The following is a 25,701-nucleotide window of genomic DNA, read 5'->3' as shown; positions in this document are numbered from 1 at the left end:
GCTGCTTTATTAAATCGCGTTTAAATTAAGGGATTATCTTGATCAATTACTGGTTTTAATGGATTAGCTCTCTAATTTCTGGGATTATCTTCATAATTGAGTTTATAGTCATCAGCATGTTTATACAAGCAAAATCGGGCAGAAAAACTGGGCAGAAAAAAGGGGGGTTTCTTGATATTTTACCCCAGGGGCAGCTGATTTAGCTGCTGTCTCAGGTGATTGAGGAGGACCTGATTTGATTGGACAGGGTATAAACAAGTGGGCCTGGTCAAAGAACAAGTTACGTAAAAACAAAAACAAAAAAAAAACAATTAAAATCGACCATAACAAAAATCAGTCTAACTTTTCAGTCAGAAAGTTTAGGCTTACAGTTAGGGTTATGTACTTCTACATGATTGCTATCCAACTATTATTCCCCTCTGATTCTGGAAATAATTTATAGTTATGGTTGGGTTTAGATGTTAACATAGATGTTAATCCAGGATCACATTGTACTGTACTTGGCAAAATGACACCCAGCCAGAAGGTATACATCTCCATTAATCTGGACACATTTGAAATACCATATTTTTCTCTAAATTTGGGCCCTCTGTCCACACTGAGGATGTTTTTGTTCTGCAAAACCTGAGCTTCCTGAAGATGTCCTACCAAGTAAATAAATGTAAAAATTTTGCATTGCAGTGTTAACTTTAAAAATAACACATGTGGTGTATATTCCAGCGCAATCTCTCGGCAACTCGTAACTTTTTGATTTAGTGGCTAATCTGTATGAATTTGTACAATCTAATTCGTACAATTTAGTACGATTTGCTTATCACCCAATGACGGTTGAGTTCAGGAGTGGGGTTGGGTGCCACGCCTCCTTTTTAAAATTTCGACACACAGCGGAATCAACCACCCCATATTCTATTCTAAAACATAAATTACTTACAAAAGCTAAGGCATATTCTAATCCCATATATAAATCATATAAATAAAGTAATAATGAGGATATTTATTAAGAAATGACATTTAATATTTATTAGGAATTTTAAAAAATCATACTTTAATAATAATATTAATAATAATGATGATGATGATGACGATTATTATTATTATAATGTAGGATATTGTTTATTTATTTTTTTATTTTTTGAAAAGTCTACTTTTACAATTTGACACATGCAAACCACTGCAGAAATGTTCTAACCAGACCCATGTCATATACAGTACAGATACTTAATAAATAACCTACTATAAATTAAAAGCATTAACGTACAGTATGCTATGTTTTTTGTTTTCACAAGCTTTGGAGATGTAACAAATTCCACTTTTAAATAATAGGTCACCTATAGTTTCGTCATGAGCCACGGCTTTGTTCAAAATGACATCAATGTTTTCAAAGTGCACTGCGATGGGAGCGCAACTGTAAACATGAAGATTGCTAAAACTGAACTGTAAAAATACTTCGAAAGCAAATTACAGCTAAGAGGTGACTTTGATTGCTTACTTTAAAAAATCATTCCAAGTTAAAATGTTTGAATGTTCTAAAGGAATAGGGCATAGGGGGGGATAACTGGGAATAGAACACAGCCAGGAACTATGTTTCTAACTGCAGCTCCAGAGGTGTAGTTGCAGGCATACAAGTTTGTGGCGCAGTTTGTGAATGTTCGTTGGAATGATGGATTTGGGAAATCAACAAACTATGTTTGTAACGACAGAACTTGCGACCTTAGTTGGCTAACGATGGTTTTTGGAAATGCACCCAAAGCTGGTATATTCAAGTAAACATATGCTATGATATAAAAGAAGACAGAAAGTGTCCTTCCAATTGCTGTCCTGTGGCAAAACATGGGAATGTGAACTAGTTGGGGATGGTGGTACAGTATGACTAGGCCCACAGGGAATCTGCACGCGCAGAAATCTTCAGATATACACAGATTTTTATTCCATCATGGAGTCTGTATTTACTTGTGTAGATGTGTGTAATTTTACATTTATTCACTTTTTAAATTCATTCATTCATTTTCTTGTCGGCTTAGTCCCTTTATTAATCAGGGGTCGCCACAGCAGAATGAACCGCCAAATTATTCAGCATATGTTTTACGCAGCAGATACCCTTCTTGCTTTGAGGTGAACATGATACCCACAGCACCACTGCGTCACCCCACTTTTTTAAATTCCTTTCACTAATATTATTGTGATATAATAATAGTACTATGAAAATGTTCATTTGATTTATTTACAATACAGTTTATAAAGCAATATTTTCTGTCTTTTAGTAGTTATACGATATGTGAGACTTGCTTTGTTTGCCAAATAAGTGGATCTAATTGGATTTGCATTGTAAAAATTAAACACAAGTTAAAAATTTATTATTATTTTTTTTCATATATTAAGTTTTTCGCTATGATACTCCTGAAATCATTCCGCATAAATCCACAGATCTTTTACAAAATTCAGAAATAAAAAAAAGTCTGCAGATTCTGTCTGGCCCTAAGTATGACCATGAGTATGACCTAGTTTAAATCATAATATGTGTGATTTGACATAATATGATTGTGTTAGAACAACAGTTTGAAATCTTTTATTATGTCTGGTCTCAGTCCTAGTATCATCACATTGAGCTTTTGGCTATATTATTTAGCATTTTTTTACATTTCAATGCAGGCATGAAACATTTAGAGAAAGCTTAAACACTAATGTGGATGGAGATCACTTTAAATATGTCTGGATTAATGTAGATGTAACCTCCATCATTAAAAATTTCTGACAATACACTTGGGCTTAGGCTTTTCTTATTTACTCTTTTAAATTTTAGAACTTAGAATTATAAAAAACAAGACTGTAAATGAATCACATGCCAACCACTCTACTTGTAATAAATACTCTTTTTACTCACGCTATTTAGGTTACAAAACAGGCTAAACAAGTCCAAATTAACCTTTCATAAACAATCATGAATAACATTGACACTGTTAGCAAGAACTAGCACACCTCTTGAAGCTATAAGAGAAAAAAGCAGCTAATGAGTGAATCCAGCACCTTAAAAATAACAGTGAGAGACAGACGTACCTGTCTTACAGGTGACGCAGTAATAGAAGGAGTGAAGTCTGAAGGTAGATTGACAGGAGAAAGGCGCTGAGGAGGAGTGAGATACTAAACCACAATCCAGAGGAAAAAAGAAAGTAAAATAAAACAAAGGAAAAGAGAAAGAGATGTGAGAGGGTAATGAATCACTTCAGCATTTAAAGTGTTCACACTTGTGAGAGCAAAGAAAAAAAGGAAACATTTAGTTCTGCTTTGCTTACCATTCACACTATCATTATTAAGACCAGGGGCATTGCCAGCATACTGGGGCACTGCTCCCCCTCCCAAAAATAAAATAAAATAATAACAATAATATATATATATATAACAAAAAATATATATAATTATAAATAAATAAATAGATAAATAAATAACAGTATTATTTTTATTATCCAATTATTATTCTAAATAAATATCAGAAATTAATCCCAAATGTAACTGGAAAACTATCTAAAGACACAACTGGAGTGATGCTAAGATAATATAAGAAATCTTTTGCATGAATATTCATTTCATTAATTTTCTTTTCGGCTTAGTGCCTTTATTAATCCAGGGTCGCCACAGCAGAATAAACCGTCAACTTATCCAGCACTACCTACACCTACCTCCAAAGGTGTCAATCTGATATCCTGAGGCACACCAAGGTTCAGATGGCAGCATTTCAGATGAAAAACAGTTTGTTTTAATTAATTTAGTGACCTCAGTGAGAAGTCTTTAAAGTGTGTGTGTGTGTGTGTGTGTGTGTGTGTGTGTGTGTGTGTGTGTGTACTGGTTTTGGTGGTTTACACGAACAGAAATTTGTCACAAACTTTTGCCTCAGGTTTCCTGTCAGTGTTGGGTTTAGGGGTAGGGGTGAGGTAAGGCCATATAATAAGATGTTTTTATTGTATAAAATACATTACGCCTATGGAAAGTCCCCGTAAACCACCAAAACAACATGTGTGTGTATCTAACCTGCATTTCTTCATCAGAAACTGAAGCATCTTTAGAATACTGCAGGAACTGAGCAACGTAAGTCATAATAGACTTTTCATCAGGATCTCTAACATCAACATCTGGAAAACAAATATACAATTGCTGTTTGACTGCTTGCTGCATATACAAAGCAAACATTTTCAAGGTGTAATCAGACTTACCTGCTGGATCTAGTAGTCTGGGTATATGAAGTTCTCTCTCAGCGATGTGGAAGGCTTCCTCCAAGTTTTGTCTGTTCGTTCTTGTTCGAGCTCTGGTTAAATCAACTATATTTGGCCTTAGAGCATGAAGTATGGCCAAAAACACTACCCCACTCCTCCAGCTCACCTTGAAATCCTTCACATTCAGAGTACATCCAGCCCTGAGAGAAAAAAACAGACAGAGATGATCAGTTTTTACAGTACAGGTTCAGAATATGTCTGTTCCCATCAATTTATTGAAGCAGATTGTTCTTGACCTCTGGCACTGCTCTCTGACCCACAGCAGCAGGGCTTTTTTGGCAGATACGCGGAAACGGGCATGTAAGGGTGAACCGCGGAGTGGTACTGGACTGCTGCGGGCGCTGCTGTTGGTTGAACGAGTGTCCAAACTCGCCAGCGACTCCAGAGAAGACTGACGGGAACTGAAGGACAATGTGCTGGCCAATTCTTCAATCTAAACGATATAGAAGACACATCAGAACAATCAAACATCAAAACTGACAATTACTCACCATAAGTGTATGAATTCGTAACTAATGAAATCTTAAAATTTATATTGAGTAAACTTACATGAATGTGCATGATAATTGTCCACACCAGACCCAAAATGATGGATGGTTTCCCATCCATGATGTCCGAGACATTGATGTTGACTAGTTTGATCTATATATGGGACATTGATGTATACACTTAATCTCAACATTTATTTTCTGCACTGAACAGAAATACCCAAGCGTGAACAAACAAATATAATTGCTTTCAAATATAAAAGTATTTAATAAGCATATTTTTGCAAATAAAATAGAATGCACACAATTAAATTTCAGTTCTCTTCCTTACAAACTGGCTCTTCTAATTTGGGAGTGATAAAATAATAATTGTGGTGATCCTCTGAAATAAATTGAGTTATATAAAATAATAAATAATAATTATAAAAATAAATTATTTTCTGAGTGATGTTGCATCTTACCGATTTCTTCTTAAGGAACGCTAGAGCTTTCTCAATGTTAGTCCTGTGCTGAAACGTCCCCCTTCTTTTCTCTCGGCTCTGAAATAAAGGTTGTTTTTATTATCAATTCTATTATTGTATAGAATTATATTCTATATACCAATATATTGCCATTATGAGATTAAATATCAATCATGCCTACATTATCAAATAACAGTTTGATCTGCATTGTGTAAGCCCAGCCAATTCACATTTCAGGTATTCAAATGTTTTAAGGTGTAGTATGCAAGTTTGACACACAGTGGTTAAACTAGGTATTGCACTCCTGGATTAAAACAAACGCAAGGGCGGGTTGCCAGATTGAGGAAAGAAGCCGTGTTCTAAATAAAAGCAACGGCACGCGATAGAAGAAATTTAACTTTAGAACTAAACACATATGAAGGATTCAACATGTACATTTAGTAATGTTAAAGAGGTTTAATATGTATTAATTAGAGTATAAACCTCACCATTTCGTGAGTGAGTGCATATTCTGTGCTTCTGAATGGTTGTATTTAAATTTCTGTTGTGTTTCGTCTGGTGCAAAACAACACTGTTGTTAGGACACAGGGTTACAATGTAACCTGCTCACCTAATGTTTAGGTTCGTAATATTTATATCATTTGCTACTTAACCTCATGTGGAACAGAATCTGCGTCTCATGAAATGAAATACACTGTTTTCCACCAAGGCAACCCAGGGTGCTTAAATATAATTGGCTAAACTGGCATTGGGCAGGTTAAATTACCAAAACAAAGCGTTCTGGCACGGAAAACACATTTTCAAAGCAGAATGTCTGACTTCAGTATTGTTTTTCAAATAAACAAGAAAGTTCACTTAGCATGTTTCGTAAATATCTGCAAGCATATTATGGTATTTTTATGCTTTAGAAGAGTCAAAAACTTACATACAGCACCTTTAGATATTTAAACATATTTGGAGTGCACATGTTGATACAGTACATGGAGTATATACATGTAAGTTTAGTTATTGAAAATTAAGTATCCACTTACAATTCTCTGACCACTCATGACCTCCAGCAGGTCTAAAAGTCTGCTTCCATCTCTGAATTCAGTGAAAAGATCCACCACTGTAACTGGAGGAGTCCTCTGAGGGAGCACAATGAAATATCTCATATTAGACCTCCAAATGGATATGGTATATAACATCAACTAAACCACAAGTAAACCAGACACAAATAGGTTTGACTATATCCCACCACAAATAACAACAAAATCACATTATAGCTAGAGAAAAAAACATTTTGACAGCAGTTATGCTCATCATACCTACCAATATAATCTCACTTTATAACTAATTCATATTGTTGTGAACTGGGTATAGTGCATGCGGAAAGTATTCATAGCGCTTCACTTTTTCCAAATTTTTTATGTTACAGCCTTACTCCAAAATGGATGAAATTCATTTATTTCCTCAAAATTCTACACACAATACCCCATAATGACAATGTGAAAAAAGTTTTTTTTTAATTGCTGCAAATTTATTAAAAATAAAAAAACTTGTAGAATCACATGTACATAAGGATTCACAGCCTTTGCCGTGAAGCTCTAAATTGAGCTCATGCACATTCTGTTTCCACTTATCATTCTTGAGATGTTTCAGCACCTTAATTAGAGTTCACCTGTGGTAAATTCAGTTGATTGGACATGATTTGAAAAGTCATACACCTGTCTATATAAGCTCCCAGGGTTGACAGTGCATGTCAAAGCACAAACCAAGCATGAAGACAGAGGGAAATATGAATGCAACAATGTACAGAGACATTCTGAATGAAAACCTGCTTCAGAGTGCTCTTAAACCTCAGACTGGGGTGATAGATCTTCCAGCAGGACAATGACCCAAAGCACACCGCCAAAATATCGATGGAGTGGCTTCACAACAACTCGGTGAGTGTCTTTGAGTGGCCCAGCCAGAGCCCCGACCTAAATCCTATTGAACATCTCTGAAGAGATCTGAAAATGGCTGTACACTGACGCTTCCCATCCAACCTGATAGAGCTTGAGAGGTACTGCAAAGAGGAATGGGCAAAAATTCCCAAAGACAGGTGTGCCAAGCTTGTGGCATCATATTCAAAAAGACTTGAGGCTGTAATTGCTGGCAAAGGTGCATCAACAAAGTATTGAGCAAAGGCTGTGAATACTTGTGTACATGTGATTTTTCAGGTTTTTTATTTTTAATAAATTTCAGAAACTCTTTTTTCCTATTGTCATTATGGGGTATTGTGTGTAGAATTTTGAGGAAATAAAATTATGAATTTAATCCATTTTGGAATAAGGCTGAAACATAAAAAATGTGATAAAAGTGAAGCGCTATCAACATTTTCCGGATGCACTGTATATGGACACGGACTTCAATTTTCAATAAGCTAGCTTAAGCGTTTCCAAGTGAATTGTCCTGCCATTACAAAACTGCAGTATTTAAGGTCTGAATACTTTAAAAAAGCAGTGATATTCACTACCTGACTAAGATAAAAAGTGGGTCTCAGACCAGACAAGAAGCACTAAATCGATTCCACTCTATTGTCATTAAAATATGGATATTCATTTTTACCACAGTACTTTAAATAGGGTTTCTGCACTCGCCTGCTTCTCCTGGTTGTCTTTCATCTTGTATTACACTTGGACAACTAAATGAATGCTAATTTAACTAAATATATTTGAATAACAGTACAATATCAACACTGTAAAGAAACCCTATGAAACTGAAAATAGTCACATAAACCTTTCACAGGAAGTTTATCAGTAGCTGAAAAACACTTTCAGTGCATATAGCCCATTAGCCCTTAAAGATTAAATTTAAATCATGTCAAAATCATTTTTAATATGTTTCATGTGTAATTTTATCATATGATTGCACATTTGAATCTCATGTGTTTTTTTTGTATTCTTATCTAGAATCTTGAAATAGTTATGTTGAATTTGTTTTGTATTAAACAATATTTTCTAGTATCTATTTGCATCAGATTCAACAAGTCTCTTCGCAGCAGGTTTTCAGACATGTCTAGAGGACAACTCAAACAGCTTGTGTGAACTCATCCTTTTAAAACCTTTTACATAAAACTGACAGCTCCAGGCATTAGCAATGCATCAGCTAATATTCTTTTGACTGTGGAGGAAGAGACGAACATATCAAACTATCCAAAATAATAACGCCCTGACATGCTTTACTTCATAATACACACCCGTCCCATTCATGTCTTGTCATTTGCTCACTTTATAAGTAGCTGTGGGTGTGAATACGTGTGTTGGTGTGTGTGTGCTGAACAACTCCTGTTGCTGTCTATCTTTCTGGCTCATGTTTGAGGAGATTATATTTACCCCCTGCCCACCCCTCATTCCCTCTAGGCTATTGGAGAACCGTCAGGAATGACCTCTACCAACAAACATCTCATGAGCGTCATTAACTTGTAGTTTAAATACATTTTAAAAAAAATTGTTTGTCAGTCAGTACAAATAACTCAAAATATAGCAAGCGAAGTTCATGGCGATTACATAATACAGTCTAACAGGGGTGTAGGGTTTCTAAATCAGGTTTAGGAGCGGTTGAACTTCGACCCTCACCTTAGACAGCTGGGCATTAATCCAGTTGGTGAAGGTTCTCTTCTGAATTTGTTCCTGCTCCACTGAGGGAAGAGCAGAGAGGGAAAACATGAAAACCAGTACAGTCAAAATGAGCGAATAAACATTATACTACTCAAACTAAATCTCTGTGAGCTGCGTTTAACTGAATTTGCTCAATGTCTATGAATAGACTGTACACTGTAAAACCCAAAAAGTTAAGACAACTTAAACCATTTGAGGAAACCGATTGCAACAAACCATTAAAGTTCAAAAACTAATCCTAATGAGTACTGTGAACTTAATCCATTCAAGTAAACAAAGCATAATAAAACCCAATAAATGAAGAGAACTCAAACCAACTGAGTACTGTAAAACCCAATAAGTTAAGGTAACTCAAACCGCTTGAGGAAACCGATTGCAACAAACCATTTCTGTTAAAAAAATAATCTATATGAGTACTGTGAACTTACTCCATTTAAGTTGAAGTAATAAGGAATTTAATTAACTCATTACCTTCAACACTGAGTTCACAACTCTTTTCAAATTAGTAGAATTACTTTCAGTAAATTTTGAGTTAACCACACTCATTTCATTTGATAAAGTTTACTGTTGGGTTTTATGGTTTTCGGTTTGAGTTGCCTTAACTTATTGGGTTTTACAGTACTCAGCTGGTTTCAGTTCTCTTCATTTATTGGGTTTAACTGCTCAAATGGCTTCATTTACTGAAATGGATTAAATTCACAGTACTCATTAGGATTAGTTTTTGAACTTGAATGGTTTGTTGCAATTGGTTTCCTCAAACGGTTTGTGCTACCTTAACTTTTTAGGTTTTACAGTGTACTTAATCAGAGCTCAACATTTATTAATGCATTATTAAATGAAAATTCATGCTTATAAACATTAATGCTCTCAGAGTTAACATGAAGTATCCTGTAAAACATGCAGGGTTCCACACAATTCATTAATTTTGTCCCAACACATTTTAGGAGATTTTTTGGGACAACTTAATTGTTTTAGGTTAAATCTATGTTAAGTAGTTTGCATACATTTTATATAAGTTAGTAGTTTGAACAAGCAGCAAAACAATTTTTTGAGTGTAACAATAAACAGCTTTATTTCCATTAACTAACATTACCAAAGATTAATAAATACTGTAATAAATGTATTGGTCATTGTTTGTTCATGTTTATAAATGAAGTGTTCAGATGCAAAACCTCTAAATGCCGTCTGAAATTTTCTCCTAAAGTGGAAATTTTTCTCTTGTGTATATTCAGTAAATTCACTTTTAAGGAAAATAATATGTTCTTTGCATTGCCTTTAAAGTGAAATAACTGAAGACAAACATAGGATCATGAGAAAAATGCTCATTTTAGAACAAAATTTTAGACAGCACTTAGAGGGTTTTGCATCTGAACTCTTCAGATACATTATTGTAAAGTGTGTACAGCAAAAAAAAAAATAGTTAAAACCTAAGTAACTTTCCAAAGTAAGCTGAAGTAGCATAAAATTGTATTACTTCTACTTGTTATTACTAATGTCATATCATTTTCACAATGTAAAATGAAAATGCAGTTAGAAACCAGAAAAAAACATCTAAAAACTCATTCATTCATTCATGAAAACAAACTTTTGTTAACTGACACACTGTCCACATCAAATGCAACAAAGACCTAAATGTCACATTATATAGCATGTTTACAGTACATTTACGGTATATAGCTTCACAAAGTCAATGAGCTCACTTTTACGGCAAATAATATATTCTTTGCATTGCCTTTAAAGTGGAATAACTGAACACAAACATAGGATCTCGAGAAAAATGCTCATTTTAGAACAAAATTTCAGACTGCACTTAGAGGTTTTTGCATTTGAACTCTTCAAATACATTAACAAACTTAATGTAAAGTGTGTACAATAAAAAATATTTAAAACCTAAATAACTTTTCAAAGTAAGTAAAAGTAATGAAAAAAATTGTTGTTTTTTGTCATATTATTTTCAAAGTGTAAAATAAAAATGTATTTTAAAAAAACATGTAAAAAGTCATTCATTCATTCACGAAAACAAACTTTTGTAGTATTAACTGACACACTGTCCACATCAAATGCAACACAGTCCCAAAAGTCACATTATATAGCATGTTTACAGTACATTTACCGTTATATAGCTCCACAAAGTCAATGAGTTCATCTGCAGTGTGAAGAACATCTTTATCCTCAATTCTTTCACAATCTACGTCCTCCATTCTTCTTCAACAAAACTATACAATCTCTTACAGTACGTCCAAGGGTAATCAAATCAACTCCAAGGACTTTCTTTTAAAACAAGCAAAAGCCTCAAGACAAACTCGGTCACCAGCTTGATTCTCTCTGCCAGCCTGCTGTAAGTCTAAAAGAGTTCTCTCTCTCTCATATTAAATTCTAAACATGGCCACGCTCACTATGAATAAGACGCTCTGGTTATTTTATATCAGGATAATGTCTCAGAGATGTCGCTGTTGACCGACTGACCCACAAAGAGAAAAGGAGTGTGTGTTTGAACCGATCCTCTGACAGTCATCATTCACACGCGTCTGTATCAGCAGCACACAATGAGAGAACGCTTTGGGATGGGTAGAGTTATCAGCTCAGTTTCCTGTGAATTTATTTAGAGTTCAGCTATCAAATACTAATGCGCTTTTACACTTGACACAGTTAACCCAGGGTCATTTTTAACCCAGAAAGTGATATGTCAAGCACAGAGGAAGTATATAAGACTGTGTGTCATTTCATGGTGTACTGCTGCCGTCGATTTTAAAAATGCTTAATGTTACATAAAAGAAATGTAGTCAGTGAAATAATAATAACCCAATAATAATAATAACCTATCTATCAATCATATATTGATAGATAGAGCTGTTTGTGCATGCTGTTTCAGATGAGGCACACCCTGTCCAATAATTGTCCAATAATTGCAAGAAGCTTGGCATTTTGTTTCTTTTTTCCTCAAAAGAGTTTTAATTGACCATGTTAAATATGAAACATGCAAGACAGATGGTTTTTAACTTTAACTTTTCTTTTTTAGACAACAAACAAACAAAACCACACATTTACACTTACTGGCCACTTTATTAGGTACACCTGTTCAACTGTTCGTCATCGCAAATTTCTAATCAGCCAATCACATGGCAGCAACTCAATGCATTTAGGCATGTAGACATGGTCAAGATGATCTGCCGCAGTTCAAACTGAGCATCAGAATGGGGAAGAAAGGTGATTTAAGTGACATTGAATGTGGCATGGTTATTGGTGCCAGATGGGAAGTATTTCCAAAACTGCTGATCTACTGGGATTTTCACGCACAACCATCTCTGGGGTTTACAAAGGATGGTCCGAAAAAGAGAAAATATCCAGTGAACAACAGTTCTGTGGGTGCAAATGCCTTGTTGATGCCAGAGGTCAGAGGAGAATGGCCAGTCTGGTTCCAGCTGATAAAAAGGCAACAGTAACTCAAATAACCACTTGTTACAACTGAGGAATGCAGAAGAGCATCTCTGAACACACAATACATCCAACCTTGAGGCAGATGGGCTACAGCACTAGAAAACCACACCGGCTGCCACTCCTGTCTGCTAAGAACAAAAAACTAATGCTACAATTCACACAGGCTCACCAAAATTTGACAATAGAAGATTGTAAAAATGTTGCCTGGTCTGATGACTCTCAATTACTGCTGTGACATTCGCATAGTAGGGTCAGAATTTGGCACCAACAACTTGCAACATGGAAAGCATGGATCCATCCTGCCTTGTATCAATGGTTTAGGCTGGTGGTGGTGGTGGTTTAATGGTGTGGGGGATATTTTCTTGGCACACTTTGGGCCCATTAGTACTAATTGAGCATCGTGTCAACGCCACAGCCTACCTGAGCATTGTTGCTGACCATGTCCATCCCTTTATGATCACAGTGTTGCCATCTTCTGATGGCTACTTCCAGCAGGATAACGCACCATGTCATAAAGCGACTGCAGAATGGCTTCTTGAACATGACAATGAGTTCACTGTACTCAAATGGCCTCCACAATCACCAGATCTCAATCCAATAGAGCAACTTTAGGATGTGGTGGAATGGGAGATTCATGGATGTGCAGCTGACAAATCTGCAGGAACTGTGTGATGCTATCATGTCAATATGGACCAAAATATCTGAGGAATATTTCCAGTACCTTGTTGAACCTATGCCATGAAGAATTAAGGCAATTCTGAGGCAACCTTTTGCCTTCAGAATTATCTTAATTCTTCGTGGCATAGGGCTAACCTGGTATTAGTAAGGTGTACCTAATAAACTGACCAGTGAGTGTACATTTAGGTTTTAAAAAGGAATTAAGAAAGGGAAAGAAAGAAATAAGAGAAAGTTCTACTCTTCTAACATTGTTACTTTTAATAGAAAACAAGGCGACGGAGTGGCGCAGTAGGTAGTGCTGTTGTCTCACACACTGAAAAAAGTGTTGTATGCAAAACTGTTGCAAACAATGTATTTGTGTTGAATTTAAACAAACAAATTAAATTGAGCAATGTTCAACTTAATTTGTTTGTTTAAATTCAGCCTAAATAAATTGTTTACAACCACTTAACGTAAAAAAATTGAGTAAATCCAAGGAATCATCTTTGAATGATTTTTTTCAGTGCAGTAAGAAGGTCGCTGGTTCGAGCCTCAGCTGGGTCAGTTGGGTCAGTTTCTGTGTGGAGTTTGGTCTGGTTTCCCCCACAGTCCAAAGACATTTGGTACAGGTGAACTCTTAATGAACATTTCGCTATTTTTATTTTAAATGAACTACCAATATTAAACACTTACAGTTTGTGTGGCATTAACTATACCATACAGTCTTGCACAGAAAGGATTAAACAGTGACAGAAGCACTTAGAGAATGTACTCGTTTTAACTGTCAGAGTCACTGACAGAGATTAAAGCATCAATTGTTGTCTAGTATTTAAAAAATACTTCTTATTTATTATTATCATTCAGATCGTGAAATATGTGTATTAGCTTGTAAGTTTAAAGATATATTTATATGTATGCCATTTATTTAGAAAAGTGGCAGTTTATTTATTTAATAAATGGAACAAAAAAAATCACTTGAATATAGAAGTGGTTTTTACTACAGTAAACAGGTGGGTTGAGCCTATTAGGCTTATTGAGAACTCTGTCTAATACAGTCTAATACAGTGTAATAGTATATTACCCCATATTAAACGTTTTTTAGTGTATTACAATTAAATTACTACTTATAAATGTAATATTATATATATATATATATATATATATATATATATATATATATCTATATATCTATATATATATATATATATATATATATACATATATGTATATATATATCTATATATATATATATATATATATATATATTATATATATATATATATAAATAAATGTATATCTATGTCTATGTATATGTATATCTATGTATATGTATATGTATTTATATGTATATGTATATGTATATATATATATGTATATGTATATATATATCTATATATACTATATATATATATATATATATATATACTATATATATATATATATAATATATATATTAATATCTATATATATATATATATATGTATATATACACATGTTATAAAAAAATTTACCTTATAAGGAGCTGAGCCCCCCTAAATGAAAATCCTAAAATTGCCCCTGACTACAAAATCTAATTAAATTTAGCAAATTAAACAAGTATATTTCACTCAAATTTTACTGAAAGTTCATTGTACTTATTAGAAAAACATTACATGAACTTATTAACTTATTAAATTAAGCACAACTCTAACACAATGATTTAAAGCAAGTTTTTAGTTCACATCATGGCTTTTACATGTTAAAATTAAGAGTTATTGGTTGTGTTTTTGCTCCAGATTTATTTAGAGGGAGATTTATTAGTGTTTACTGTTCTGCTGTTGTGAAGCTTCAGCACAATCCTAGTGTCTTTGCTGATCACCTTTGTACATGCAAATGTACAGTACTTGCGCTTTCTTTAACTATAACATTTACCGGTGGTTTTAAGTGGTTTAATACAATTTTATTTAATTTAATAAACTGAAACTGAGATTAAGTCCGTTAAATTTCATTTGTAATTTGTAAAAGTTTTCATTCCTCATCAATATTACTTTTTCAACTTAATTGGTTTAAGGTATTATGTTTCTTCAAATCTGAGGGTTCTATTGTCAACTCATTCATTCATTTTCCTTCGGCTTAGTCATTCTCACATTCACACACACTCATACACTACGGTAAATTTAGTTTATTCAATACACTAGCGGATGTTTTTGCGCTGTGGGGGAAACTGGAGCACCCGGAGGAAACCCACACCAACAAGGGGAGAATATGCAAACTCCACACAGAAATACCAACTAACCCAGCTGGAACTTAAACCAGCGACCTTCTTGCTGTGAGGCAACAGTGCTAACCACTGAGCCACCATGCCACCCTATTGTAAATTTTAGTAATTGATATTTTAGTACAGTAAAAATTAGGGCTATATACAGTAGTTTACAGCATTAGCTAGGAAAGACTTTATTTAATTAAATGACTGAATCAAGTGTTGATTCACCTCAGAGAGATGTTAACATTTAATTACTTTAAATTAATTTAGCAAAACACAAAGACATTCTGGAATGTTTGTATTGTATAAAGTTCACACCTTGTGTTTAATGTGTTTTGGGAGGTGCAGGTTGTACAATAAATCATTAGAGACAACACCTCCCTTTGAGTGAACAACAGAAGGAGGGAAACAGCTTTTGACTGACATTTAGCAGAGAAAAAATATGATGAACAAACTGTTTTATACTGATTCAAGATAGTTCATTCATTCATTTTCCTTCAGCTTAGTCCCTTTATTTATCAATGGTCACCACAGTGGAATGAATCGCCAATTTATCCAGCATATGTTTTACAAAGAGGATGCCCTTCCAGCTGCAACGCAGTACTGGGAAAGATTCAAGATAATAGTAAAATAAAATCAAAATCATCTAAAAAGCATAATTACTGAAATATAATATAGCACTAAGCGACATTTATTATGTTTATCTATTAGTCAATTTTCAGCAAGACTGCACTGCTACTGTATGTATGTATGCATGTACAGTAGAAATCAAAATTATTAGCCCCCCTTTGATTTTGATTTTTTTTACTTTTTTTAATATTTCCCAAATGATGTTTAACAGAGCAAGAAAATGTTCACAGTATGTCTGAAAATATTCTTTCTTCTGGAGAAACTCTTATTTGCTTTATTTCAGCAAGATGAAAAGCAGTTTTGAATTAAAAAAGAAACATATTAAGGTCAAAATAATTAGCCCCCTTAAGCTATATATATTTTTTCATAGTCTACAGAACAAACCATTATTATACAATAACTTGCCTAATTACACTATCCTGCCTAGTTAACCTAATTAACTTAGTTAAGCCTTTAAATGTCATTTGAAGCTGTATAGAAGTGTCTTGAAAATATCTAGTAAAATATTATTTACTGTCATCATGGCAAAGATAAAATAAATGTTATTAGAAATGAGTTATTAAAACTCATTAAAACTAGAAATGTGTTGAAAAAAATCTTCTCTCCGTTAAACAGAAATTGGGGAAAAAATAAACAGGGGGGCTAATAATTCTGACTTCAACTGTATGTATGTAAGTAACATTATTTTGTTTTAAATTGTGTGCATCACCTCACCTTGAAATCCAAGTTTCTTCCTATGAGACCTTTCAGACGGTCGATCAACCCCAACAAAGCAAGGCAACTTCTTTTTGTTGTCTTTTAAGGAGACATTAACAGTAATAATTGCACTATGACAGATATCCATACCACTGAATGGTAAATAAAATGTTACATTAATGATTGCATACTGACTGATTTAGCCACTGAGATTTGCATATATATTTAAACTAATTTCCAAGCAACTCCAAACTCACCCATGCTGCTGTCATCAGATGTACTATTCCTGTATTATCAATAGTTGCATGATAAATTGTGCAACGGCAGTAACGTTTTATAGACCAGCCTCATCTTGCAGTGCAGCAAAGCAGTGCAAAACTCCTGCACTGAAATTCTGGAGAGCATGTATCAGATTCAGATTTTAAAACGAACGTAAACACGGCACAACTTGCCCAATAAGCTTTAGCTACGCAATTCAAGATCAAGCGCCAGTACTGCAGGTTTCATAAAAGCTCCACCTTTTACCTGTGCCAGAGAAACACACACAAAGCATGTCTATACAAGTGCAGATTAACCTAATGCAAACTGCTGTATCCTCAAGGCTTCAGCGGTTATCAACATGTTAAAACATTAATTATTCACTGAATCTTTAGATTTGAAATAAATATGTTGCACAATTGCATCTGCTTTTGTTTTTGTATTTTATTTCAAAAGTAATTTAGCTTCATTTGTTTTTAGTTCATTTCAGAACACTGACAGTGATAAACATTTATTAGGTAAGGTTTTTTTAACATAATAATTAGGTTTTTATTTCTCTAATGATTTAAACATGAAAAAAAAATTAACCTGAAAACATAGAAATTATTTTAAAGCATTTAACTTCTGTCTTTACTACTTCAATAGAAGCATACTATCTATTTGATTCCTTGTAACGGGGAGGGGGGCATTACAAAAACCAACCACAGCTCATTCTGAAAACGCACCACTATATACATTTCTGGAGAGCACCAAATACATCCCAGTTTTGCAGTTTTTGTTTTCACAAATCCACCAGAGGGCGCTGTGCATGCTTTTTGATATCTCAAATTTGTCTTGCGAGTGTCATTCACGCCTGCTGTTCTCACATAATTCCACCAGAGGCCGCTGTCGACTAAATGACCCTCCTCCTTCCCTAAACCCAACCAATATTGTTTTCAAAAGGACCGATTGACCCAAAAACTTTTTTGTGGAAATTTCCATGACTCAGGGCGACAGAACTTTAATTACGTCTACCTGTTTCCAAACATTCTACAAAACACACATAACCATGCTGGATTTATGCCTTAATAATGTCATTAGCTGAACTGAAACTGCATACTTCCCTACTATTTAGTATGTGAAAACCAGAAAGTGAGTCAAGTTCTGAAGTTGGACACTTTGGACTATGCCAAAAGGTTATGGGAGTGGATTTATGAATGTAAGTGAACTGATGCAAGTGACACTAGTAAATTAGGTTATGTTATAGGGACAATCTGGTGGGTGTAGCATGTCCAAAATTAATTCATACTATCCATATACTGTCAAGCCTGAAGTTATTCATACCCATGGTAAATTCTGACTTAAAGTTTTTTGTTGAAATGTACATTTATTTCCACAATGAGGCCTCTTGTACATTATTTTCTTATCTTTTTGGAGAAGCCTGTGTCATTTTCGGTCCAAAAAAAAAATGTGCTGGTTGAATGAAAGTAACTGTAAGTAAGAATTTGCCAGGGGTATGGATCATTTTGTGCTATAAAATGACATTTGAAATGGACGTGAAGTAGACTCTTAAAAATAAAGGTTCCATAATTGTTTTTTCATTGTGACAGAAACTTTTTCAAAAAAACTGTTCATTTTAAAGGAATGTAATAGAAAGGTTCTATGGATGCCAACGTAGAACATTTATTATTTACAGTGAGAGTTCTCATTCATATGCAGTTCCCACATACTATAGAGACTATTGCAATTTCAGATGCTCCAATTGATTTAGTCATAGGTAAGCATAATGTTTCTCGGTATGTGTTAAAGGGAGTGAGCATGGCTGCATCTGAAATTGCATACATCCCTACTATGTACGTAGTGTGTTAAAAATGGTATGTGAGCAGAGTAGTATGTCCAAATTCATAGTATTCAAAAAAATAAATATATAAATAAAAAACAGTAGGCGAGAAATACCCGGATGACCTACTACTTCTGGCAAGATTCTGAAGTGCGCATCCAATGATGCCATTCGAGAATTCATGAATGAAAGTGAAGCAATGCAACTGATGCAGGTATTTATGTGATTATGACAAATGGCAGATGTAGTACATCCGAGCTCCATTCATACTACTCACATTCATACTATATAGAACATACTTTTAGTCATGTAGTCATGTAGTAATTCAAATATAGTATCTACTCAATTTCGGATGATTTTAACATACACTGCGCATGCAGAATAACCAATATATCATTTTAATCTGCTCTCAAATAAACAAACACAAGTATGTTGAATGAATGAATGAATTCACAGTCCAATGAAAATGACATGTCAAAATGAAACGCATTATTTTAGTTTTATGTTCAATCAAAGCTTTAGTCTGACCTTGCAGGAGTATGTGGACATCATCGATATCCAGAGGGAGAGAGCCGCGTTCAGCGAACGGGTCTCCAAATGTCCTCTGTGATGTCATGGTTCCCTCAGAGACAGTTTAGCCGAAAATGACCCGAGGCATTGCAGCATCTGGAAAGTAGACAGAGAGAATGTTATAGTGGTCAGTTTACTTTAACATTACCTTTACACAGGATTGTGTTGAGAGTGTTTTTTCTGTCTCTTTTTTAAGTTTTATAAAATGCTTGTTTTTTTATATATAATAATGGAATAAGTAAACTGTAGTACACTTAAATGGCCTATATTAAAAAAAACTTGTTATTAGCAACACAATTTGGCCATGATCACAGCCAAAAATGTATTAATCATGTACACGTTTCATATATTTCATGTTTCACACATCATACAAGAGACTGAGGATGATTTAATGCTCCAGTATACTTAAAGCAAAGTTATTTCCATTTATACCCATTCTTTCAGCTCTTTCTGCATTATCCCGAACATTACATAAGCATTTGCTGCATGTGTCAAACAAAATAGGCTCAGAATGTGCATGTAAACATCAGATCATTTTAATTTTCCTGGTAAAAGCATTCAGAGTTGTTCTACTTCACTTACAAATCAAGCAACTTAGGTAGGTCAGCGAAGATCTCACTTTATTAGATTTAGTCACAAGTTGTTTACACATTGGCCAAAAAAGCTTATTAATACTTTTTAGATTCAGCAATTTAAAGATGCAGTCCCATTAGCAAAAATTCAGACAAATTTAAAATGTAAAAATGTCAATAACTAGTTATTATTGTATAGAGCACTGCTGCTTGCACAAAAGTCACTTTAAAACAAGCAGCTTTACAGTATGTTTCTGTATGTAGTTAAATTTGCATCACACACTTAAACATGAGCAACATCTAGATGGACAAATTTTTCACTTTTCACATTCAGGCTGAAACTCCAGATTTAAATTCCTATTGAAATGAATGGATTTTGAATGCACAACCTCATTAAAACAGCAGCTCTACTAAAAATGATATCTGTTGTGTTGATTTTCTGCCAGACGATATATTGAGGACATATAAATAAAAAAACAACAAACAAAGTTTTCCCAGTGATGGGTTGCAGCTGGACATCTGCTGCGTAAAACATATGCTGGATAAGTTGGCAGTTCATTCCGCTGTGGCGACCCCATATAAATAAAGGGACTAAGCCGAAAAGAAAATGAATGAATGAATGAATGAAAAGAGTACTAATTAAAGAAACATTCTCACAAGACAGTATGGTTAAATTAAAATAATTGGATCAGAAAATGTTTGCTGCTAGTTTTTCATATTGAATAACAGAGGAACAGAACTGTTTTTTTAAATATATATATTATTATGTTATCATATTATGATTAATAAATCAAACTAAATGAATGCAAAGCGTAGAAGGAATTGTTAAAGGGATAGTTTACCTAAAATGAAATATCCGCACTATTTACTCACACTCAAGTGCGTTCTAAACTTCTATTATTTGCTTTCTTCTGTTGAACACAAAACAAGATATTCTGAGGAATGTTGTGGGAAAAAACAAGCACTGCCATCCAAAGTAGGAACAAAATAATACTATAAACTGAATAAAGGAACTCAAAAAGAAAAACGAACATGACAGAGTTAAATTTTGGGGTGAACTATCCCTTTAAATAAGTCAGCAATAGTGCCATCTAATGAGCTACAGTAAACCCTTTTCAGAAATTGAAAAGGGTCATTATTACACATATTAGAACAACCCTAATATAATAGAACGATCAATTAAATCAACAAAATGTCACTGCTTCAATCAGATCAGTCTGTGACAGTGTGTGTTTGTGTCCTTGCAGCACAACGTGACTCTAGTGGAAGAATGTGTGCTATCCTGAGCTGGACTCATAGGAACAAGAACAGAGAGGGAGATCGCTCACATACTGGCATAATAATGAGGAATAAAAACACAGCAGCCATTAACACATTCCCAAGCAGAGATCATATACTGTATGAGTGCATTATCCCTGAAGCCGTGTGCTGGCATCAGAGTTAAAATCACACTAAATGACTGAAGTGAAAGGGGTAAATGGAAACTTTATCCACACAGAATGACCACCACAGCATCTAAAGCATTTCACACCGACAGAACAAAACATACCAACAGGATGATAACCTATGCAGAGACAAGCCTTCTAGAAATATGTGTGTATTTATAGATCCAATTGTCTCTTTTTATGTACAGTATTTTGTATACTGACTGTTTAGGTTGTGGTGTTGATGTGTGTAAGGTGAAACCAATGACAAACTTTCATCTGGTAGACAGTAAAATAAATGATCTGACTAAAAACCAATATTTGACTATACCTTGGCTATGTGTAAAAAAGAAATGCCAGAAACTCATAAATTGTTTGTATTTTATGATAACTATATATGATATATATATGATATATATATGATATATATATATATATATATATATATATATATATATATATATATATATATATATATATATATATATATATATATATATACATACATATATATATATATATACACAGTTGAAGTCAGAATTATTAGCCCCCCTGAATTATTAGCCCCCTGTTTATTTTTTTCCCCAATTTCTATTTAATGGAGAGAAGATTTTTTTCAACACATTTCTAAACATGATAGTTTTAATAACTCATTTCGAATAACTGATTTATTTTATATTTGCCCTGATGACAGTAAATAATATTTTACTAGATATTTTATAAGACACTTCTAAACAACTTAAAAAGACATTTAAAGGCTTAACTAGGTTAACTAGGCAGGTTAGAGTAATTAGGCAAGTTCTTGTATAATGATGGTTTGTTTTGTAGACTATTGAAAAAAATTGCTTAAAGGGGCTAATAATTTTGACCTTAAAATGGATTTTAAAGAATTCAAAACTGCTTTTATTCTAGCTGAAATAAAACAAATAACATTTTCTCCAGAAGAAAAAATATCATCAGACATACTGTGAAAATATCCTTGCTCTGTTAAACATCATTTGGGAAGAATTTAAAAAATTCAAAGTAAGGCTAATAATTCTGACCTCAACTGTATATCTATATAGTGGCGCAGTAGGTAGTGCTGTCACCTCACAGCAAGAAGACTGCTGGTTTGAGCCTCGGCTGGGTCAGTTGGCGTTTCTGTGTGGAGTGTGCATGTTCTCCCTGCGTTCGTGTGGGTTTCCCTCAGGGTGCTCCGGTTTTCCCCACATTCCAAAAACATGTGATACAGGTGAATTGGGTAGGCTAAATTGTCCGTAGTGTATGAGTGTGAATGAGTGTGTGTGGATTTTTCCCAGAGATGGGTTGCCGCTGGAAGGGCATCCGCTGTGTAAAACAAATGCTGGATAAGTTGGTGGGTCATTCCGCTGTGGCAACCCCTGATTTATAAAGGGACTAAGCCAACAAGAAAATGAATGAATGATTGATTGATAATAAGGACAGTAAAAGGCTGTAAAATTCATTAGGCATGAACGTGTCTTTAGAATTTTATACTGAGCTTAGAAATATGATATGACATTACCAAGGTTTTAACTTCAGAAGAGTTAAGAAATCTGTATTTTGTGGAACCAGCTTGATTTTTAATCATAAACGGAAAAGAATGTGTTATTTTGACCAACTGTAGTAACATGCAAAAATGACTATATTTTTATTTTAAACTAAACTTTCAGACCTTAATGTAAAACAAATATTAATATTTTACTAAAACACATACCAAAATAAATACAGCAAATCCAGAGAATTGTCAAGTGGTCTCTAATTTCCCCCATAGCTATACATACAAAAGTCAGATTGTCCCAATGATCACTATTTTAATTTGTCATAAAATGATACTTGATCCAAATGTGTAATGTATTTTTGTACACATTTGGGTTGAAATAACAGCTTTTTATAGTGCACATTATTCTAATACATTGTTGTTTCACTAAATGGCATTTTATTCAGTAAATCATGATAAATAATAACAGAAACAACAGCAAAAATAATAATAATATTATTAATAAGAGATCAATTCAATCTATATTACATTTAAATTTTTATTTTATGTTTCTTAAAAATAATTTTTTCTTTGAAGTAAACACAATTTCATAGCATATCATATTTCAGCATATTTCAGAGCGATGCATATTAATTGGGATTCTCATCTAAACAGTGAATTCCTAACAGAGCCGGTAAATGTGGTAGGCTATATCACGATTTTTATTTATCCAATGTGCAAAAAATATGTGGAAATTAACGAGAGAAAAAAATGATACTTTTTAAAGATGCTTTATAAAAATGTATAAAACGTATATAACGTATTAAATTAAACGAATCTTTATCAAACTTGCATGCATACGCAGCAGAAACGTTCTGCGCATGGACCAGAAAAAGCAGCGTGACCTTATCACAAACCAAATGCTTTGCGCGCGAGATATGCGTTGCGCGCTCCACGGGCCCAAAATAGCGCTCGCGCGGGCGGGCACGTGTTACAAATAGAGCTCAATATCAGACACGTCAATATCAATATTATCAACTACATCAAACACACATAGTTCTACAGTAGGCCTACGACTTAATGGACATTCTTGAATGCCGATAAAATAATATTTTTAAGTGAAACAACTAAAGTTATATTAAAATTATGGTGTAAGTTTTAGGCAATGGTTATTATTACAATTTAAAGCATTTATTACACATGACAGCATTTATATAGCAAAACATATTACACTATTAGTACACCAATAATTAACAACAAAAATAATGATCTATAAAGTGTAATTCTGAATAAATGCGTGTTATGCGTTATATGACCTTAAAGCTGTGAAGGTGGGTCTTCGGAGGAACACCCGATCTACTTACACGTTTGGCAAATTATGAAACGCTCTTCAAATGTCCACTTGCACATCCAGTGCTGAATGTTTCCCGTCGTCAACTACAAAAACGACAAATACAAATCGTTAGGGAGTTCATATTACTGCGGGTAGCGAAGAGTGAAGCTCGTAGTTTCCCTCTGGTTCCCAGCTGAGCTCACCGGGGGAAGCGGGCGCGCGGCGGGCTGAGGGTGTGAGGGGATGTAACCCGACGCGCCCGCGGGGCTCTCTAATTATAACGACCACTCAGGGCAGCGCACAGACCTAAAGGAAGATTATAGATGAACTAGTAAATTAATCCTCTCTATACATCAATAACCAGCAGCAACCGTCTTTTGTGTGTTTAAAATATGTTTTCATTATTAGTAGGTGAAAACCATGCCATAAACAAACATCAAGTCGATTACAAATTCTGTGTAGGCTAATCTGTCTATTTGATCACTATATAATTGTTTTGGACTATTGTTAGACGTCTATTAGACTTTTACTGACAGACCAAGTTTATAATTAATTGTGTTAGCCAAGATGTCTATGTTTGGAGGTCTATTGGACGTCTTTTAAACATAAGGGGGACAACGGTGAGTTATTGTTTGTTTGTTTTGTTTTGTTTTTTGCAGGTCTCCGTCACCATATTGAATGCCTAACTCAGACACTACACTGTAAAAAGTAAAGGTGCTTCAAGTAACCTGTTGAGTACTCAAGGAACTTCAAAATGTATTTTAAGTGCCTTAAAGCTCTTTCTCTCAAAAAAGGGGTTCCTTGAGGAACCACTGACAGTCTTTTCAGTACTTGCAGGACCCTTTTGCTGTAACTGGGATCCTACAAGCACTTTTTGTCAATACTGAGGTTCTGGAGTCACTGTTTCCTTACACTAAGACCTTGAAGCACTTTGAAAGTTATTGGAGGAACTCAAATTTCAAAAAAGAGTTACTTTAAAATCTATAAACTTTTATAATGGTTCCGGGTGGATCTCTCTTCTAAAAGCACTTAAAGGAACCAAGAGATTTTTTTTGTCATAATTAAATAGGACAATTGTGGAGACCAGAAAATGAGATGTATGAACTGCCCCTTTTGAAATGGTGCCTAGAGGTTCTTTAGAGGGTTCCGCCGGCGTGGCAATGTGACGAACCCCAAAAAGTGCCTCCAGGAACCTTTAATTTTTACAGTGTATAATAAGACAATAAACAAAGCTGTGTCTTTGTAAAAGATAGTAAGCCTACCTTTAAAGTTTTCAAAACAATTATGTTTAATTTCAACATATTGTTTCAGTAAAAGTTAAAATGGCCAACGGTAAAGGTTACCCTACTGAAAAAAACAGCTTAAACCAGCCTAGGCTGGTTGGCTGGTTTTAGCCAGGCTGGTTTTTGCCAGGCTGTCCAAGCTTGTCCAGCTTAAACCAGGCTGGTCAAGCTGGTTTTAGCTGGATTTAGCTGGTCATTTTCCAGCCTGACCAGCTAAGACCAGGCTGGAAATGGCTGGAAACCAGCCTGGAAATGGCTAAAACCCCTCTAAAACCAGGCTGGTCAACCAGCTAAAACCAGTCAACCAGCCTAGGCTGGTTTAAGCTGGATTTTTCAGCAGGGTAGTGAATGTGCAAATTATTCAACAGTTGCTACAGTTTAATGGTGCTTATTTCAAAAGTTTTAGTACTATTGTTTATTTATATTTAGAAATGTAACATATCTTTT

At 34.3% G+C, this 25,701-nt stretch overlaps 1 protein-coding gene across 1 annotated transcript in view; it reads right to left on the bottom strand.

Annotated features, from left to right (window-relative positions):
• syne2b (spectrin repeat containing, nuclear envelope 2b) overlaps positions 1–16,905 on the bottom strand; it is a 200,381-nt gene extending 183,476 nt beyond the window's left edge. Inside the window, exons 1-10 of the mRNA XM_056471431.1 lie at positions 16,776–16,905; positions 16,537–16,617; positions 8,814–8,875; positions 6,246–6,341; positions 5,215–5,292; positions 4,815–4,907; positions 4,502–4,698; positions 4,206–4,405; positions 4,024–4,124; positions 3,055–3,138 (exon numbers count right to left, since the gene is read on the bottom strand). Of these exons, the coding sequence (XP_056327406.1) occupies positions 3,055–3,138; positions 4,024–4,124; positions 4,206–4,405; positions 4,502–4,698; positions 4,815–4,907; positions 5,215–5,292; positions 6,246–6,341; positions 8,814–8,875; positions 16,537–16,617; positions 16,776–16,779 (996 nt within the window). The 5' untranslated portion in view covers positions 16,780–16,905. The remainder of the gene's footprint in view (positions 1–3,054; positions 3,139–4,023; positions 4,125–4,205; positions 4,406–4,501; positions 4,699–4,814; positions 4,908–5,214; positions 5,293–6,245; positions 6,342–8,813; positions 8,876–16,536; positions 16,618–16,775) is intronic.
• Between the last annotated feature and the right edge of the window lie 8,796 nt (positions 16,906–25,701).

Source organism: Danio aesculapii, chromosome 13 (assembly GCF_903798145.1).
Source record: "Danio aesculapii chromosome 13, fDanAes4.1, whole genome shotgun sequence".
In the NCBI taxonomy this organism is placed as follows: Eukaryota; Metazoa; Chordata; class Actinopteri; order Cypriniformes; family Danionidae; genus Danio; species Danio aesculapii.
The sequence above is the reverse complement of the archived record's forward strand: the minus strand, read 5'-3'. Positions and strand labels throughout refer to the sequence as shown.